At 36.9% G+C, this 21,616-nt stretch overlaps 1 protein-coding gene across 3 annotated transcripts in view; it reads right to left on the bottom strand.

Annotated features, from left to right (window-relative positions):
* Positions 1-2,390: 2,390 nt before the first annotated feature.
* Positions 2,391-21,616, bottom strand: part of CFAP300 (cilia and flagella associated protein 300) — a 28,139-nt gene continuing 8,913 nt past the window's right edge. The window contains exons 3-7 of one of the 3 annotated variants that reach the window (XM_068989332.1): positions 16,732-16,807; positions 13,946-14,112; positions 10,440-10,612; positions 3,585-3,651; positions 2,391-2,519 (exon numbers count right to left, since the gene is read on the bottom strand). In XM_068989332.1, coding sequence (XP_068845433.1) covers positions 2,391-2,519; positions 3,585-3,651; positions 10,440-10,612; positions 13,946-14,112; positions 16,732-16,807 — 612 coding nt within the window. Of the gene's footprint in view, positions 2,520-3,584; positions 3,652-10,439; positions 10,613-13,945; positions 14,113-16,731; positions 16,808-21,616 lie in introns of those variants that run through there. The other 2 variants (XM_068989333.1, XM_068989334.1) reach the window with 2 other exon arrangements.

Genomic DNA, 21,616 nt, shown 5'->3' on the forward strand with positions numbered 1-21,616 from the left:
AAAATAATTCTAAGTATGCAAAATGCTGCCAAAGAAATACCTGGAGTACAGTTTTAAGTCCACATTCTCTAGTGGCCCAGGGGGAGGGGGGCGTGGAAACCAGTTCCCATCTCTTACAGATGTCTAATCAAATTAGTAATGGTATAATCTGTAGAAAAGCAATTCTGACCTTAAGGAAGATAGTATTTTACATTATGCAGACAATTTAGCTCCAAGTTTTTTTTATTTCCTCCATGGAGAATGAAAAGAGCCAAAATGCATGAACACTTAAACTATGTTCTTGGTACCATTCTAAGCCCAATATATATTAATTTATATAATTTCCACAATAACCAATGAAGGAGTCCTACTATTTTCCCCATTTCACAGATAAGGCAACTAAGGCACAGAAAGATTGTAACTAGCTCAAAGTCACACAGCAGGTAATGGCAGAATTAAGAATCCAGGCAATCTGACTGCCAGCCCCAATTCTTTATTACTGGGCTATTACACCTCTCAATACAGAGAATTTCATAATCTTTTCTCAACAGCGCATTCCTATCTTTTGCCTCTGGATGTCCACCCCAGGGCTGGGGTTAGAGCACCCTGCCACATCACGCTTCTCCACTCGCTGCACTGTTTCTCCTAGTTGCTGACAGCCCACTAGTTCCTCTATAGAAGCCAGAGGAGACCCTTCCTAGGTCTTCACAGGAATCACTTCTATCTCTGAATTCATGTACAATCACTGTGCACAGACACACTCTTACAGATTATGTTCTCTACTAGGTTTACAGCAAGTATATGTTTCCCCAAAGTAAATAGCACAGTACCTTGTAAATTGGTACTCAGAATTATTAAGAGAGGGTCCCTGGGTTGTAGGGGTCTGTATGATAGGCAGCAAAGTCAGTGGCAAATGGACATTTTAGTTCTTGAGTTTATGTTTTTATGATTTTTTAAAAAAAAGTCTATGGAGAAGCCAATGGCACCCCACTCCAGTACTCTTGCCTAGAAAATCCCATGGACAGAGGAGCCTAGTGGGCTGCCGTCCATGGGGTTGCATAGAGTCGGACACAACTGAAGCGACTTAGCAGTGTCATGGATATTAAGACCGTATCTGGAAAATATTCTTTCAATAAACATTTAACATACCAAAGCATTGTGCTAAGTATTAGAAGTGAAACTGACTCTGTTTCCTGAACTATATACCTAAATTGGCAGCTGCCTTCCAGGTACAACCACAGGTTCAAATCCAAGACTATTATCCTGATCCCTGCAACTCAGAAATGCATATTCCAAACAGCTCTTCCTCAGGGTTTCAGCATTTCTTGCAGGCTCTCCATCATCATCTTTGGGGTATATGTCAATCATTAAAAAGATCAGTTATATATTCATTGTATGAAGGTAATGAGGGGCTTCCCTAATAGCTCAGTTGGTAAAGAATCCTCCTGCAATGCAGGACACCCTGGTTCAATTCCTGGGTCGGGAAGATCTGCTGGAGAAGGGATAGGCTACCCACTCCATTATTCTTGGGCTTCCCTGGTGGCTCAGCTGGTAAAGAATCTGCCTGCAATGTGGGAGACCTAGGTTCAATCCCTGAGTTGGGAAGATCCCCTGGAGAAGGGAAAGGGTATCCATTCCTGTATTCTGGCCTGGAGAATTCCATGGACTTTATATAGTTCATGGGGTCACAAAGAGTTGGGCATGACTGAGTGACTTTCACTTTCAATGAAGGGACAGTACTAAGACACCCTGTACTTTACTCATCTGCCAACCTAATAATACAATGAGGGCAACTCTCTTTGTTTATACAGCTCTTGAATTAGTGGTGGGGCAGCTCCAATTTTATTACATAATAAAAGAGTTTTCAATTATGCTCAGAACATTATTTTTTTTTTATTGAGAATTTTAAGTGGGACAAATGAAACAAAGGAATGGTTATGCTTTTCACAGTTCCAGAAACAAATCTTCATACAATGAACAAACGTAATTAAATGAAACTTAAATTTTAAAAGCTAATGATTCACATTGATTCATGGTTAGACATGTTTAGTTTTCTCTCACAATTTCAATCCAGAATTAATTGGCTTCTAAATAAAATGCATGGAATATTGAAGACTCACTTGAAAGTTAATGTAACAAATATGAACAAGATTTTTAGTTCTTTGTGACTTTCTGTAAAAATTTCATAACTGTATTGGTGGAGATTACATTAGAGATAAAATTTGGTTCCTGTGCTGGTATTCTACAAAAATTTAAAGAAAAGCATCTTGGTATCTGTTTTCTTCTCCTCTACACAGGTTCTTTACATTTTACTTGAATTAACTTGCAGAGTAAATGTTTATCTGTAAATCAGTGTTAAAATAAAAAATTGGTAAAGAAAAAACATTAAGTATGGATAACCTGAAAAAATATTAAGACACTTCCCCCACGCCATAACAGTGGTATAAAACATGAACATGACGCTTAATAGGATCCACAATAAAGTAAGAAAATGTCTGTTCATGACTCTTTGTTGAAGGGTAGCACACACCAACAGAATCCTGAAAAAGATAAACTTATTTAATATACAGCTACATTTAAATAATAGTCAACACATTTAGCTATTATGTATTTTCTATTAAAATATCATGAAACACATATAAAATCTTTGACAGTAAGTTGGACAGCACAGTCTACTATGCCAACAATACATATATACTATACACACATGCATACATCTTGACCTTAAGGAATTTATAATCCAGAGAAAATTCTATCTTTTAAAAAAGTGCTAATATAGAAAAAAAAGTTTTGCATTTTTCTTCTATCTTCGCTTTTGTTAGAACACAGTCTATAAATACTATTTGGGCTGGGACTATGTTTCCTTTGTTTAACCCTGGACCCTAGCCCAGCACAGTAGCTGATACACAGTAGGAATTTTAAAAATAATTATTCAGTGATTGAATAGTTACAAACTGCTTCATATGTATAATAATATTTTGTGCAATGCTAAAATTCAAGTATCAGATGCTGTGATATAAAAACATTTATGTCATTCTTACTTATTTGTCCTATAAATTATGGTTTGACAAGTTTAAGGAACTGTGTTCTACCTCATCTGAGCTACAGATTTAGCTCTCAAATAAGAAGTAACTATTATTAGGCATGGATAACAGAAAAGCTGGGGGGGGGAGTTCATCCCATTCTCCAAATAAAGCATAGCTCATCAACTTTTAAGAGAAAACTATTAAGTTTATGTTAACTATGTTCTGTGCATACATGTATGAAGTAAAAAAGTAAAAGTGTTAAGTCATTCAGTCACGTCCAGCTCTTTGGAAGACGCCATGGACTGTAGCCCGCCAAGCTCCTCTGTCCATGGAATTCTCCTGGCAAGAATACTGGAGTAGGTAGCCATTCCATTCTCTAGGAGATCTTCCCAATCCAGGGACTGAATGTGGGTCTCCTGCATTGCAGGCTTATTCTTTACTGCCTTAGCCACCAAAGAAGTGTATACACATATATGTTCTCTTAACCGTGTCTCTCCTAGTTGCTAACTCCAGTTACAACAATTCTAAAATAACAAGTAATTAAATTGATTGGCTGCAAATTTCCCCCTCAACACTTACATATGCTGTAACTTTAAAAATAGAAGAGGTAATTTGTATTTTCTTGGTCTGAGGATTCTTCCGAACACTAAAATAGGGGGGAAAAGGGAACATTTTAAAATTCAGCAAACACTAGCGTAATATATTTAAGATACTGATCCCTTTTAGTACTTGGGTGTCCTCATTCACATATAACATGGAAATATAAAATATCTAATTACGTAGTTTGAAAAGGATGGCACCTGTGGTTTCAGTAAGGTTGACTGAACTGAAATTGCAGAAAATGGAATTTTTCAGTTGGAGGGTTTGAGGTTAGTTTGAGACTCAGATGATAAAAGCACTGTTAGGCCAGAGACAATTACTGACAAACAAGAACAGGTTAAAGTTAGAGTTAAGGGTAAACAGCTGAAAGGGGTAGATAAAAGCATACTAAAGACTTAAACAGCCTGAACATAAATGCCAGTTTTGTCACCAATTTGTTATTCTACTTTTAGCAAGATTAACCTTTCTCAACATCAGTTTTCTCATATGTGAACTCATGATATGGTTCCTTTTAGGATTATATGAGAATTAGGATTATATGAGATATTAAGAATAATATCTATGAAAACTATTTGTTAAATCATGTATTGCTAAATTAAAATCACTTTCTCTCCTAGCTCTCTTTCACTTATTCTCCCCACAAAAGATAATCTTTAGTAACATATAGTGCAGAAGCAAACAGAAGATTGGGGAAATAGATGACTTAATTTATATATAAATAAATACATGTTAAATTTACAATGCTTTACAATCTGCAAAAAACTTTTTATACTTTACTTCACATAAAGATCACACAACTCAGTGAGGTAGGCATCATTTTGCCGATTTTATAGACAATAGAACTAGAGAAGTCAAATGATATATTTAAGACATTCCAACTAAAAGTGACATTTCTGGAAATAGAATGTAGGTGATACAGAGTCCAGTTTTCTTTCTCTACATTTCACCTGTTTATCCTATACTTGTTATATAAATTCATATGCATCAAAGGTATTGTTCATGTGTTATGTGTATAGTTTAAATTTAAAGGAAGGGAACCCTCTTCACTTTGTCAGGTGAGATTATTGCTTTCCCTTCACGATGTATGTAAAACAATGGGGGAAAAGAGAGACGAGCAGGAAGAAGGGGGACTCTGGGGGAGGGTATGCATGTACATTTGTGTTTGAGCTTGGGTACCTGTTGGAGGTGGCCCCAGACTATTTCAGAGTTTAGGGTTTAAGATTATTAGGTAGTTTTCATCTCAAAAACATTTCACTAAAATTTAAACCCAGGAATCATGCAATTATATTGATTTCTATCTATTTCTGTAACATGAATTGAGGTCATCTTCTTTCATTTCTAATGCCTAAGATACACTGCTTGAAAGTTGGAGACTACATTTAAAACTTCTTGCTTATCACAGGGAAGCCTATAAGCACTACATATAAAACATTTATATATACCTATATGACCACCCAGATTAAAATACAGAACCTATCTATAATTATATCTAATTTTAAATCTTGATCTGGAGGTGGTTATATGGGTATAAACATATATAAAAATTCACTGAGCTTATGTGTACTACGATTTGTTGAGATTACTGTATGCAAATTACTCCTTAGTTTAGAAAAGTCTAAAAAAAAACCCTTGTAAATGTTTGTGCCTATCAGATGAACTTGGAGGAAAATTTAGTATTTGATACTACATGTAATAATCACTTACCACCTACAAACACGTACCATAGATGTCTCACTTTTAAAAAGAAACTACATTGGTACACTATTAGAAGTTGGTACCTAATAGATATTAATATTATTCCACTTTACTACCTCTGATCCTATATTACTGTTACTTTAAAATATCTCTAAGACAATTTGCCTGATTTTTTACAGATCAAGCAAAGTACAGTATTATCTGTCCTATACCTCATAAGAAAAAAAAGAAAAGGAAACATAAAGCGATATTCATTTGTGCCCTGATACAATTGCATTGTATCAGATTTTTAGCACTCACTAAATCACTCTTCAAAAACTGGTTCCAAATAGGGAAAGGAGTACGTCAAGGCTGTATATTGTCACCCTGCTTATTTAACTTATATGCAGAGTACATCATGAGAAACACTGGGCTGGATGAATCACAAGCTGTGAACAAGACTGCCAGGGGAAATATCAATAACCTCAGATATGCAGATGACACCACTCTTATGGCAGAAAGTGAAGAAGAACTAAAGAGCCTCTTGATGAAAGTGAAAGAGGAGAGTAAAAATGCTGGCTTTAGCTCAATGGTGTCATCACTCACTTAGAGCCAGACATCCTGGAATGTGAAGTCAAGTGGGCCTTAGAAAGCATCACTATGAACAAAGCTAGTGGAGGTGATAGAATTCCAGTTGAGCTCTTTCAAATCCTGGAGGGTGATGCTGTAAAAATGTTGCACTCAATATGCCAGCAAATTTGGAAAACTCAGCAGTGGCCACAGGACCTGAAAAGGTCAGTTTTCATTCTAATCCCAAAGAAAGGCAATGCCAAAGAATGCTCAAACTACCACACAACTGTACTCATCTCACACACTAGTAAAGTAATGCTCAAAATTCTCCAAGTCTTCAGCAATATGTGAACTGTGGACTTCCAGATGTTCAAGCTGGTTTTAGAAAAGGGAGGAACCAGAAATCAAATTGCCAGCATCCGCTGGATCATGGAAAAAGCAAGAGAGTTCCAGGAAAACATCTATTTCTGCTTTTGACTATGCCAAAGCCTTTGACTGTGTGGATCACAATAAACTGTGGAAAATTCTGAGAGAGATGGGAATACCAGACCACCTGACCTGCCTCCTGAGAAACCTATATGCAGGTCAGGAAGCAACAGTTAGAACTGGACATGGAACAACTGGTTCCAAATAGGAAAAGGAGGACGTCAAGGCTGTATATTGTCACCCTGCTTATTTAACTTATATGCAGAGTACATCTTGAGAAATGCTGGACTGGAAGAAGCACAAGCTGGAATCAAGATTGCTGGGAGAAATATCAATAACCTCAGATATGCAGATGACATCATCCTTATGGCAGAAAGTGAACAGGAACTAAGAAGCCTCTTGATGAACGTGAAAGAAGAGAGTGAAAAAGTTGGCTTAAAGCTCAACATTCAGAAAACTAAGATCATGGCATCTGGTCCCATCATTTCATGGGAAATAGATGGGGAAACAGTGGAAACAGTATCAGACTTTGTTTTTAGGGGCTCCAAAATCACTGCAGATTGCAGCCATGAAATTAAAAGATGCTTACTCCTTGGAAGGAAAGTTATGACCAACCTAGATAACATATTAGCAGAGACATTACTTTGCCAACAAAGGTCCGTCTAGTCAAGGCTATGGTTTTTCCTGTGGTCATGTATGACTGTGAGAGTTGGACTGTGAAAAAAGCTGAGTGTTGAAGAATTGATGCTTTTGAACTGTGGTGTTGGAGAAGATTCTTGAGAGTCCATTGGACTGCAAGGAGATTCAACCAGTCCTTCCTAAAGGAGATCAGTCCTGGGTGTTCATTGGAAGGACAGATGCTAAAGCTGAAACTCCAATACTTTGGCCACTTAATGCGAAGAGCTGACTCATTGGAAAAGACTCTGATGCTGGGAGGGATTGGGGGCAGGAGGAGAAGGGGACAATAGAAGATGAGATGGCTGGATGGCATCACTGACTGGATGGACATGGGTTTGGGTACACTCCAGGAGTTGGTGAATGACAGGGAAGCCTGGCGTGCTGCAGTCCATGGGATCACAAAGAGTCGGACACGACTAGGCAACTGGACTGAACTGAATTCACTCTTCAGGTACCATGGTTTTTAAGGATGTTGGAACATAAGTTCCACATAGAAATTTATGTGGAAATAATCATATTTAAAAAAATATGATTAGGGAATTCCCTCATGATCCAGTGGTTAAAACTTGGTGCTTTCTCTGCTGAGGCTCCTTGTTTGATCCTTGGCTGGGGAACGAAGCTCCTGCAACCCTCACAGCACAGCGAAAAAAAAAAAAAATTGGATGTTAACAGTATGATTATATTAATTATTTAGAAATAAAATAATATGATGATTGATTTCTTATCAATATCATTTGTGCTAATTTCTAAGGATTTGTCCCATATTGATTCTAAATGTCATGGTGTACAGAACATTCTAGCTAGCTCTGCTCATTTTAAGAAGCAATAATCCTATTGCTTAATAAGCATCAGAAGGCCATAATCTAAGCCTAAACCGGTTCAAATCATAAATCTAGGGGAGATATGTAGTTTGGGGAAGCTCTCCAAAATATCTGACAAGAGTGTGTTTAATGTCTAAAACAGGAAAGACAAAGGCACTGTTAGTAGTATAGAATTATTTCTAAGACATTTTTGAAATGTAATGAAACAATTGATTGTTTACTCTGATAAAATGATTTTAAAGTATTGCCTATGTGATTTAAAGAACCCATAATCCTTGAAAATAAGGCATTTCCCAAAACATTTAAAAGATGTCTATTATAGGAGTTATATTAATAATTATGGATGAGGGAAAAAATACCTTAAGAATGTTTTTATCCTTTTGTTTGAGCTAGAGACCTCTAAAAATCAGGCTCTGTAATGTGCCCTCAATATCTACTGATACAAATGTAAGGGATCAACTTCTTTGATAGAATTAAATAGTAACAATGTTTACCTGCAAGTGCAGGTTAGATACTGTAAGGTAGCCACTGCATGTATAATTAGAAAGAGAGCAGATATTTTTCTAAAGCAGATAAAAACGCCCAAATTTCAAGTAAAGGAACAGAAAAAAATATTCTTGGATAAGTTAGCTTGTACAAACGACACAACTAGATATGTGGCTCAGAATTCTGAGAAATTACTGACGATATTTCAAGTCCCACCTGTGCTTTCTCTACTTCTATATCCCTTGATAACGGCTATGTTGAACCACCTATATCTTTATCTTAATCAAGATGTTTATTCTAATCATAATTTTCTACTGAAGTTGCATTGAGAAGACAATTTTATATCTTTTCCTCATTCACCAAAGAAACTCATAAGCATGCTTAAACTTGGATCATTGAGAGAAATATTTACTAGTTCTCAAAGAAAAGTAATGCTCTAACTGGCTAGTCTTCTCATTCTCCCTAGAATGACAGACTTGGGGTGCATCGCCCCTGAATTGGGAACAGACTGCCCTCCTGTTTGCTGGCCCTTGTGGACTCCATTCCATCAAGAAATTCTAGAACACTTGTACCCACACTGACAATGTCTTCTTTTGAACTTCTGAGGTTTTTATTACAGTATAAAGAACTATAAACATTTGCCTATACATAACTGAACATTGGATTATATAAAAAATATTTACTTATAAAATATTTTAAGCAATTACTTTATTATTATTTCCTATGTTAACTTGTAATTTCCTTGAGGTCAGAGACCACCTGATGACGCCTGTTGCACTCCTGAGTGCCTCCTGATGACTCCTCAGGGCCTGCCAGGGTTCCGTGCCTAATATTAACACTTGCTGGTGGCCTAATCAAGTGAGTCCATGGATAGGTTCCTATTCTTTGTATATGATGTCATGAATTTTGCCTACTCATTTTATGAGTGGCCATTACTCTGAGTCATACATTTCTTAGCACCCTCAAAACAGAGAAGAGAATCACAAGAATTCAAGGAAGAGACTGTGGGAAAAAACTGTAGTTTCTGTGATGTTTAGGTTCTGAAGTTGTTTCAAGTATCTCTAACAGAACCTCTTCCTCCACAGCACATGGCAGTGAGGAATTCCACAGGTTCCTGTGGCTGGTGAGGGACAGCACACTGTGGTGGCCGTGGTGTGTGTGTGTTTGGGGTATGCTGAGGAGTATCTAGCGGGAGTGCTAGAAGTCGTAAGTTTTCATGGGCTGCAAATGATAAGAATGTGTTTGATGTAGGTATGTGCATGCTGCTTCTGAAATAGTTTCTGTAATTTCTCTTCTAATAATCCTTATGAATTGACACAATAACTTTCATAAAAATCAGAAACAGATTATAGAAATATTTTTTTAAAACTGTATCAGAAATAAACTCAGTAGAGTAACTGAACCATGCAGTTTGTTGTACAGCTGTATGACACATGTAATGGTTATGAGAATCAAGATGCTGAGGATAAGTAAAGTAATAAGAGTCTGATGGGAAGCTAGTTCTACTATTTGCCTATGAAAGTAAAAACTTGTAACCAAATTCTGGGAACCTTTGCTTTTTACTTTTTCCTATCCTGTATGCCTATAAACATGATCCAACATCTTCATCATTGAAAAACCCAACCATAGAATGTTCACTCAAATTAAAAAATGTATCAAAGTTCTTATCCTCATGTGATCTTCAAAAAGAAAAAAACACCCTAGTGCAATACCAAAAACAAACCTAGGATTAATTTTGAAAAGATAAACACCTTGGTGAAAATTCTTCCCCCTCCTTAGAACGAAGGTAATTTTTTTACTATTATTTATTAGTATTAGTCAACCAAATTCAAACATCCTGAGGGATCTCATGTCTCCCTGAGATTTAAAAGGAGGCCTGGGGGGAAAAGGGAGACCTGGAAGACAGCAGTTGCCAGTAAGGGATAGAGTGAGTGACAGGCCTGGCTGAGGAAAGGTCAAGGGGCAGAAGAGAGAACTGAGGGCCAAAACAGGGTCAGGGAGATGACATGTTCTAGTCTGGAAGTGAAGAAGGAGGCTCTGAGGAGAGAGCCAGAGTAGTGCTATTGTTATTCACTTTGGCTATTAATAGATCCACAAATGGAGGCTGGGTAATCTTACCAGAGTTAAATAATTTCCTCTGCTAACCAGAGATTTACATATTGTAATAGAGCAACATTACCTCACTAGATCCTTATAGATAAGTTTTGTTGTTTCCAGATATGGATTAATTACATCTTCATATTGACAAAGGGCTCCACCAAGGCAAAGATGTTTGAAAAGACAAAACAGGAACTCTTCTCTATCTGGTTGGCTGAATACCTCATATTTTTCTGAGTCTTCCACTAGCAAAACCTATATAAGATAATAAAATTCATCTTAATGTAACATAATTCAAGGTTCTAATTTTTATGCTTTCAAAAGTTTCAATTTATATGTTTAAAAGTGATTTTAGACCTATTTTAAGAACCAATCCTGAGGCCATGGAGAAGGAGATCTGTAAGAGCTGCGCTTATTTTCCCTCCATTAGGTAATGACACTCAGTGAAAGGAATAAATCTAAACCCAAGCCTTCTCTTCTGTTGCTTTCTTTGTTCTAGTTTAATCTTTAGTAATTTTGTGCTACTGCAATTTTAGTCTTGAGTCACTGTGAATCTCATTTGGAAACAATGGGAGTATAAATAAATGGAGAAACTTTTCCATCATAGTCTTTGCTTCCACCAAGAAACTAAACAAAAATGTTCATTTTCTAAGCCCTCTCATAGTGTTTGGATTACTACTTTCTTTATGCCTGCAGTTACACCATTTTGAACTATTCTGGTAGCTGGAGCCTCATAATCACCTCTCTTTTTTTCCTGTTCTCCTCTAATAATATCACCTTACACATCACCAACCTACATGGACTCTTGCTCTCTTGTGCCCTTGCTACCTCTTTCGGAAAACAGTTTGGCTAGCTCTGATGTGGAAGATTTTCTTACAACATTGTGCATTACAGACAATTGCTTAATTTGTTGACTGTGGTGGACATAAACAGGTGATGAATGTACACTACAAAATATATTCCTTTTTATTGAATTGCTTATACACCACTTACTTGAAAAAAGAATGTAAAGGAAGCTAACAATAAAATATAGATACACTGAGATAAAAATAATAAGAAACAAAAGAATGTAACCAAGACATAAATTGGGAAGAGAAAATAAATACACAGAAGAACTCTAGATGGAGAAAAGCTATAAAAATTGTGTGTAACACTTAATACTGCCATACAGGGAAAGGAGGGACACATGAGTCATAACAATCACAGTCTAGAAGTAAGAAGCACATTTTTATTAGGAAAATTGATTAAACTTAACCATTTTATTTACCTTAATCTCAAATGAAAATCACTCCAAGGTCATTAAATAAAGAGGCATTTAAAAGTAATAAACTTTATGGTACTGTCTGTATATAATTTACTTATAATGACTTGATGAAAGCCAAAGTATATACAGTAAAAGATAGGTGAGGGCTTCCCCGCTGGCTCAGTGGTGAAGAATCCGCCTGCCAATGCAGGAGACATGAGTTTGATCCCTGGTCTGGGAAGGTCCCACATGCTGCAGAGCAACTAAGCCCGTGTACCACAACTACTGAGTCTGTGTTCTAGAGCCCAGGAGCCACAACCACTGAGTCTACCTGCTGCAACTACTGAGGCCCACACACCCGAGAACCTGCGTTCCACCGCAAGAGAAAGCCTACATGCTGCAACCAAAGAGTAGCCCCTGCTTGCTGCAAGTAGAGAAAAGCCCACCTAGCAACGAAGATGCAGCACAGCTATAAATAAAAAAAATACATAAAATAGTAAAAAAAGAGAGGAAGTGGTCTACAGTTTATTATTCTGTGTGCCACATGTAACACTTGCACATCTCCCCTCCAGCTCTTCCTCCCTCTCGATAAGGAAATGATATGATACTGAAACCCAGGTTTACAGCTGCTTAAAGCTCTGGCCCTTAAAGAACAGTTCACACATTTCTAACACAAGGACTCTAATATACTGAACTGATTAGGCTGTGCAATTAAAAGATTGTAATAGTAAAATTTTGTAGTGAATGTTAAAACAATAATGCTTTATGTCTGATCTCCCTGTTTGTTCACATACAGATCTGTTCAGTTGTGTAGCCCTCCAAGAATAGATATGCAACAGTTAATGAGTCCAACTTCTGAGCCAGTCAGGAAGGATACTATGATCAGTTCTTACCTGAGAGCTGGCCTACAGAATCTGTGTTGCTACACAGTGGGAGGGACCTTTCCAGTTCAGGCTAAAGCTAGAAGCTATTTATATATGTATTTTTTAGCCAGAAAGCAACAAAGTTAAATAAAGCCTTCTCAGTTGCCACAGAATGGCAAAGAACACAAGAGCAAAACATAGAGGCAAGAAGCAAAAAACATGGAGCCCAACACTTCCTGAATAGAGGTGCTATTCACTTCAAGAAATAAAATAGGCAGCAACTGATGGTTTTGCAGAGTATTCTGTTGAAAACCAAATCCTTTTAAAAAGTCCATTGCTGAGGCTCTCTCTATAGAGGTGAGAGCATAGGAATGAGAGTTCTTTTAGGTACTGTTCTAGTGAAGATCAATATATAGACTGGTGGGATGCCCTCTGGTCTCCTTCAGATAAGATTTCTGTGTCCAGAATGGTATACGAATGGCTTCCCTAGTTCATTTTTATCTGATTTATAATACATTAGACTTGTACATCTCTCTTAATGTAAAATAATAATAATAGTAATTAGTAGTAGTAGTTAATATTATTGAAAGATTACTAAGTGCTGGGCATTGTACAAAGCATTTTAAATGCATTATCTAACAAAATTCTTACATTATTCTGATTTCATATAAGAAACTGAAGCTTAGAGAGGTTAAGTATGACCATGATTAAGTGGCATAGCCTGAATTGGAACCTACATCTATTTGACAGCCCTAAATTTTTACCACCTTGTAAATAATAATAATTCATTTCAACAGGATTTCATAAAATGCTTTCTCAACTCACCTTCTCAGCAATTTTAGGAAAACAGTAGAATGGGCATTTTAATTTCCATAGAGTATAGATAAGATCTTGAGGCTCAAGATACTGAATGACTTGCCTAAGGTTATTATTCTCTTGTAAATAATAAATCAGGAATTAGGTGAATAATCCATGTCTTCTGATGTCAAGTTTAGTACAACTCTCATTAAAACAAAAATTAAATTGGTTAATCAAATAGCTTTTTGATCTCAGCAATGAGATTGACAGATTATTTCACTCCAGGGATGTTTTTAAATATTCATTTCACATGTTAAGGGAAAATTTGAAAGAAAAATAGTCATCAACTTAATAGGCCAGTGTTTCTTGAGCTCAGGGTTTACTGACATTATGGGCCAGATAACTTTGTTTTGGGGACTGTCCTGTGCATTGTATGGTGTTTAACATTATCCCTGGTCTCTACCCGTTAGATGTCAGTAAAACCCCACTGAGAACTAATGAAATACAAATAAACAAGTTGATAAGAAAAGTGCCATTCAAGAAGACACCTACATGCAATGATTATTACTGATCATTATTCATTGATAAGAGGTATTTTATGGGTTTTAGGCAGGCAGAAGTTTTTGACATTAAGCATTTCCTGAAATGAAATTCTATTGTGAAAATTTTAAATTCTGTACTTACTTTTCGTAACTCATCAGAAATAAGGAAGGGATCACAAAAAGAATCTAGACATTTAACAATATAGCCATTGTCTCGTACAATAGCTTCATCATATAACCGATTAAAAAATGACATTGAAAGCTGTGTGCAAGGAACGTTTATAGCTTCAACTTTTTTCACTTCAGTTCCTGAATAAAGAGATATAAAAATTAATTTAGTATTCTCAATTACTTCCAAAACAAATATCACTATTCAGAGATTCTAAGAATTAACAAAAAATGACATATGTTTTGATATATTTAAAAGTCACATTAGTTTAGGGATTTTATTAAATTCTTACTTAAATTTCACCATTTCAGGCCTAGATGAAGGATATGTAAATTAGAAAATATCAATACTTGAAAATGAAATACATTTATTGGGTTGCAGGAGGTTCTTAGATCACTTTTAATGAATGATATCAGAACTACCTGTAAAAACATAGAAATTGCTTCATATGATTTTAGATTTGTATTATGTTTAATGTTTTATAATTCATAATACAAAAATTTTAATTAATGTAACAAGTGTGTTTCTAAAGTCACTGAGGGTGTTTTGAAAATATTTCTCTCCATTAAAAAATTTCCTCCTCTGATCTCACTGACACTGTTTATTACAAAAAACGTTTTCTCCAAGCCATGGTAAATTTTGAACCAGGTCCTACTCAAGTTATTACAAGTATGGAATTAGAGAAATTTGAAATCTATTGTTCTAATCTGGTACTCTATTTTTCTCTTTCAGCTTTAGTTCTTCCCCCTTCCAAACATACACTCCCTCCCTGACATTTCCAGAATGTGTCTTTCAGGAATATATTTTCCATTAGTAGAGGTTCTATTAAGTGATAGAAAGATATAAAGATTAAGGTGAATTTTTTTATTATTGCCTCAGTGAATCACTCAGTCAGTTTCTCTCTTTTATGCACCTACATATGAACACGCACTCACTTAGATATAAAGGGATGGGGCTCTCCTTGTTCAAAGTTCTAGGAAGACTGCAGACTTAGACGTGGTATGTCCTCTCCCCAATATCTTTGCTGGATCTCTGATCTGAGAAGCAGTTTGAGCTTGAGAAGAGTAATATTGGTGATTATTTGCAATTCCTCTCTCTTGTCCACCCAGAGTCCTGGCTAGGAACTATTGCTCTCGTTCTGATCCTGAGCTGGGCTACTGTGGAGGCAAGAAGACTGTCTGGAGCCAAGAACTTGTGTGTGAGTCACTCAGCTGTGTCTGACTCTTTGTGACCCCATGGACACAAGGCTTCCCTGGTGGCTCAGATGGTAAAAGAAAACTGTGTTTGCCTCAGTTATTTCAAAAGCTTTGCTGCTAAGAAAAGCTTCTTTTGTTTCAGGGGCAAAATTCTCTGGGGGATTAAAGTGAAAAGAAGATCCTGGAAAGTGATAAAGTAGGTCTGAGCAATATTGGAAAACCAAAGAACAGCAGTATAAAACCAGACAATCTTTGAACATGAGTCGGTGGCCACAGGATGAGGGACTGACACTGGGCAACTTGCCACTTTAATAAACCTACCCTGGTTCTGATGTGGGGAGTGGCAGGAGGGTAGGGATGGTGAGAGAACGTAATTAAATTCAAACCACTTAGTCTGAGACACAGAAATAGCATTTGCTATGGACTGAATTGTGTCCATCCAAAACTCATAATGTTAAAACCCTGTCCCCCAAAGTGATGGTACTTTGAGATGGAGCCTTTGGAAAAAGTAATGAGGTCACAGTGGGTTAGGAGGACCTCAACATATGAAGTTTGAAGGGACACAATTCAGTCCATAGGCTTCTGCCCTTGTCCCCCTCCCAAATTTATTTTATCCTGACAACCTCAAAAGTCTCAATTCATTCTGGCATCAACCAAAAAGTTTAAAGTCCAAAGTGCCATCTAAATCGGATATGGGTAAGACTCGAGGTATAATTTGTCCTGAGGCAAAATTCCTCTCCAGCTATGAACCTGTGAAATGAGACATTACAGGCTTCCAGAATACAATGGTGGGACAGGCATAGGACAGACATTTGTAGTCCAAAAGGGAGAAATAGGAAAGAAAGAGGTGATGGTCCCAAGCCAGTCTAAAACTTGACAAGGCAAATTTCATTAGACTTGAAGCCTCAAGAGTAATCCTCTCTCGTCCAATGCTCTGCCTGCCAGACCTACTGCATGGGGGGTGGCCCCGTGTTTCTTCCTCTGAGGTGGGTGTGTCACTGAAACTGAGGGGTGGCCCTCACGATCTCTGAATTGCCTTCTCAGTCCTTCTTCTCTTTGGTTGCAGCCATGGGCTGCCCCAAATAAGATTTCACCCAAGCACCCTCATGTTAGTGGACTCTTACCTGACCCTCTTCCCTTGGGTGGAATTGACCACTCCCCTCCTTTTGCTCCCATTGCTATGGGATATACCAGCGATAGATTACTGCACATATTTTCAAACATATCAGTGAGTTCCTTGAGTACAGGTTTTCTCTTATTCTGATTTCTCTTATTCCTCATTCCCTGCATCTGTCAGAGTCCATGGATGGTGCACAATAAATACTTTCCAAATGAATGTAAAGAGAGAAAAATTGCCCTTATGTGCTAAGCCAGGATATCTATAGTGGACCCTTGGGGGGAAGATATATGGCAGGCCTGGCACAGACAATTACTTTGACCTTGATGTTATCAAACATGAGTCACTATTCATAATCTGTACTTTATTAACGAAAATTCCTCAAGTGAAATTTTGTTATAATAGTAAAATAGTAATATGAAGAGATGAAAATAAATTCTGTTTACCTAATGTAAGCCACTCTCCAGAAGATTCTGAAAGTAATTTCAAATTGGGAATGACATTTGGATCTTTGAAAAAGGCCTAAAATACAAATTTGAGGGGAACAAAGTTAGTTACATTATTGTCCACAATAATAAGAATTAACTTTAAAATAACTATAGTAGAATCTTATTTAAATTGGGGAAGGGAAATCTTTAATTAGTAAAATGTCTGAGTAATTAATGTGTCATAAAGAAATGAAGTTTTCTTACCTTCACTTTAGAACAGTATTAACAATAATGTCCAAGTAGCTACCTTTGGAACTTAATATAATAAATAGAAAGTTATGATTTATAGTGAAAAGTAGGAAGTTAAATAATGTTTGGAAATTTTGTTTTCTTTTAACCTCGTTCTCTCAATTAACTTAGTAATCATTACTCCCACTCTCCCTACCTCTCAAATCTAAACAGTAAAGTGAAAGTGAAAGTTGCTTAGTCATGTCCAACTCTTTGTGACCCATAGGCTGTAGCCTGCCAGGCTCCTCTGTATCCTGCCAGGCTTGTCTGTCCATGGAATTCTCCCGACAAGAATACTGGAGTGGGTAGCCATTGGCTTCCCTGGTGGCTCAGACAATAAAAAATCTGCCTGCAATGCAGGACACTAGGGTTTGATCCTGGTGTCAGGAGAAAGGAATGGCTACCTATTCCAATATTCTTGCCTGGAGAATTCCATGGACAGAGGAGCCTGGCAAGCCATACAGTTCATGTGGTCACAAAGAGTTAGACTTGACTGAGAAACTAACTAAATCTAAATCTAAATGTAATTGTCAATTTAATTCTATCCAAGGGGGACACAGAAAAGTGACAGATTTTGCTTTTTAAAAATGAAAACTTTCTGTATAGCGAAAGAAGGAAAAGTAGCCATGAGTTTTATTTTTAGGCACTAGCAGCTGACTCTGGGCAAAAAGATCTGAAGAGAAAGTTATTAAAAGTATCTCAGGCAGTCCACATAATTTTCAGGAGATATAGAGAATCAGGCTAAGGCACTGGGAATAATAGAGAATCATATGCAGAGCAGCCCTGATGAGGAAACAGTCTCCCTTGCTATAGCCTCGCTAAGCACTAAAAAATGCTATCATGATCCCTTCCTCACCAAGGCCACTGCTGTGCCAGGAGTGCCCTGCCTGAAAGCTAGATGCCTTGGCCACCAACCCTTAGGGTTCTGTGTACAGAATCTTTCCTTAAGTTGCTCACTTTTTTTTAGTAAATTTATTTATTTTAATTGGAGGCTAATTACTTTACAATATTGTAGTGGTTTTGCCATACATTGACATGAATCCGCCATGGGTGTACATGTGTTTCCCATCCTGAACCCCACTCCCACCTCCCTCAGTTGCTCCCTTTCGAAAAAATGGTTTTGTACTGATGAGTCTGACTAGTAACACTAGATCCTAGATTTGCACTCTGAGTGCAAAAAGAGGCAAGTATTACAAAATGAAGTAAACCGTCAACAAAATGAAAAGGCAACCCACTGAAAGGGAGAAGATATTTGCAAGTCATACACCTGATTAGGGGTTAATCCAAACTATATAAGGAACACAGTTCAAATAACTAAAACTCATAACTCAATAACAAACTAAAAATATGATTTAAAAAATGGGCATAGAGTCTGAACAGACATTTTTCCAAACAAGACATGAAAAGATGACCAACACTAATCATCAGGGAAATGTAAATCAACCCACAATGAGGTATCACTTCACATCTATTGGAAGTGCTATCAACAGTAAGACAAGAAATAACTAGCATTAGCAAAGATGTGAAGAAAAGGTAATCCTCACGCACTGCTGGTGGGGATATGAATTGATGCAGCCATTATGGAGAACAGTATGGAGGTTTCTCAAAACACAAGAAGTAGAATTAACATGTTACCCAGCAACTGCACCTCTGACTATTTATTCAAAGAATATGAAAGCTCTAATTCAAAAAGCTTTATGCACCCTGTGTTCACTGGAGCATTATTTACCAACAGTCAAGATATGGAAACAACCTAAATAACTTACATGTCCATTTATGGATGAATGGATAAAGCAGCTGTGTTTTATATATATATATATATATATATATATATATATATATATATATATATATGATGGAATATCAGTCATAAAAAGATTGAAATCTTGCCATTTGTGACAACACGGAAGGACCCTGAAGGTATTACAGTAAATTAGTGTAATAAGTCAGACAGAGAAAGACAAATACTCTATGGTTTCACTTATATATGGAATCTAAAAAACAGAATAAATGAACAAACCAAACCAAGCAAGTGAGCTTCTCAGATAGCTCATTAGTAAAGAATCAGCCTGCAATGCGGGAGACATAGGAGACAGGGGTTCGATCCCTGGGTCAGGAAGATACCCTAGAGGAGGAAATGGCAACCCACTCAAGTATTCTTGCCTAGAATATCCATGGACAGAGGAGCCTGGTGGGCTACAGACCAAAGGGGCACAAAGAGTCTGACACAACTGCGTGAGTGAGTACAAACCAAACCAACAGATACAGAGAACACATTGGTTGTTGCCACAGAGAAGGGTTGCGAGGGAGATGAAATGGGTGAAGGAGGTCAACAGGCACAAATTTCCAGTTGTAAGATAAGTTAGTTATAGGGTATGTAATGAATAGCACAGTGACTATAATTAATGTATCACATATTTGAAAGTTGCTAAGTGAATAAATCTTAAAAGTTCTCATCACAAGAAAAAAGAAATGTAATTTTGCATGGTGACAAAAGATAATTGGCCTTACTATGGTAACCATTTTGCAGTATGTGAATCATTATATTATACCTGAAACTAGTATCATATGTCAGTTATGCACTATCAGCCACTCAGTTGTGTCTGACTTTTTGTGACCCCATGGACTGTAGCCCTCCAGGCTCCTCTGTTCACGGACTTTTCCAGGAAAGAATACTGGAGCATGTTGCTATTTCCTTCTCCAGGGGATCTTCCTGACCCAGGGATCGAATGCATGTCTCTTGAATCTCCTGCCTTGGGAGGTGGATTCTTTACCACTGAGCCACCTGGGAAGCCCATGACAATTATACCTAAAAAAAAAGCAAGTGTTTTGGATTCTGCTTTGGACTTCCTAAAAAATGAAGGTTGAAAATCACTCCAAATCACATGTATGTTCAAAAAATATTGGGCAGTCAGAAAATAATGATGCCCAGGATGAGCAATAAAAGAAAAACAACAGATTGGTAAATATGATTTAAAAGAGAGGGAGGTTGATATTCCTACTGGCTTAAAAAAGCCCAACATTTATGATAAGAAAAACTGACAACCCAATTTAAACACAGCCAAAAGATAACAAAAAGCCATGTAAAAAAATACAAATAGCCAACAAACTTATGAAAAGATGCTCAACTTCAAGAGCAGTGAGAAAAATAAAAATAAAAGCCAGAAGATATCATTTTTACCCACTATATTGGCAAGATTTAAAAAGACTAGTAACTTTTGGTAGGAGTACCAGAAAATATGCACTCTTACATACTGCTAGTAGAAGTCTGAATCTTTATAACTTTTATAAAGATATTATCTTTAACATTAAAAACATGTAACTTATGATCCAACAAATTCAACTTTTGGGTATGTTATACAAAAATGAAACCATCAGTAGGTAAAATTTATGTACATGGAATTTTTTAATAGTATTGTCTGTAGTGTTAATACCTGAAAATTTCAATGCCCCAAAATTTCAATGCCCATCAGTAGAATGATTGAATAAAATGGCTGAGTAATAATAAAATAAAATGGCTGGATACAGTACATCTACACTAGATGGCATGCAGTTATTGAGAAGAAAGTAATAGAATAGAATGTAAGCTTCAGAAGCTTGTGTTTCTTATTCACTGTTATATTGCCGGGGCCTGGCATATAGCAGTTACTCAGTTTACTGTTTTGACTTTGAAGGAAAGCTGTTAAGTATTTTGAGTAAAAAGAGTAGTTTAAGAGTAATATATATGAAAAAAACAAAAATCTTTACACAAACATAAAGAAAAGTATGGAAGAATATATACCAAACCGTTGCCAATAGTCACCTAAGAAGTGATAGTTGTAGGCTTGTGGGAAGAGAGGGGTTGAGAGGGTTGGATTAGATTGGGGTATTAGATTGTTGACTCTGAATTGTTCTTTGCTGTTCAGATTGTTTCAATAAACATTTCTATAATTGCGACACTTCCTTTAAGCTATTGCTCTATTTTCTTAAATGGTTTCTTGAAAGAGGAGTCTATCTTGTTTCACTTCTCTGTCTTCCAGTTATTTTTCTACATCTGGCTCCTGCTCCTAACACTCAACTGAAAGTATCCTAATTCCCAAAATCAAATGGACATAGTCCCGCCCTCATAGAATCAACAGACTGAAAGGAGAAATGTTAAGATATTAACGTACCATGAATGTAATGAAAAAATACAGGGTGCTAATATTGAAGTATATAGTAGGCAGACCTACTCTAACAGCTGTGGGATGAAAGGTTAATGCAGAAGTACATTTAGGTTCAGATCTAAAAGCTGAGTAGGAGTCAGCTGGAAAAAAGATATACTAGTAAATGCTTAATAACTGAAACACCTTCCTCCCCAAAAAGCCCTGATTTGTAGCATTTGATGATTTCCAGGGTGGATTTCAAATTGCCAACAGTTTAACAGCCAGCAAAGATTCCTGAACATTTAGCAGTTGAGCTGTCCTGAGCTGGTTTCAGTGTGACACTGGAAAGACTATCTTTTTAAGGTGGAGAAAATGGCGAGTTTAAAATCTTTAAGGTGAGAATGGAGGGGACATCCCATTGAAGAAAAGTAATGAGGTTCATGAGACTTTCCTGGCAGTCCAGTCATTAGCCGCGCAGTGTTGCCAAAAAA

This window comes from Capricornis sumatraensis, chromosome 16 (assembly GCF_032405125.1).
Source record: "Capricornis sumatraensis isolate serow.1 chromosome 16, serow.2, whole genome shotgun sequence".
Taxonomy (NCBI): domain Eukaryota; kingdom Metazoa; phylum Chordata; class Mammalia; order Artiodactyla; family Bovidae; genus Capricornis; species Capricornis sumatraensis.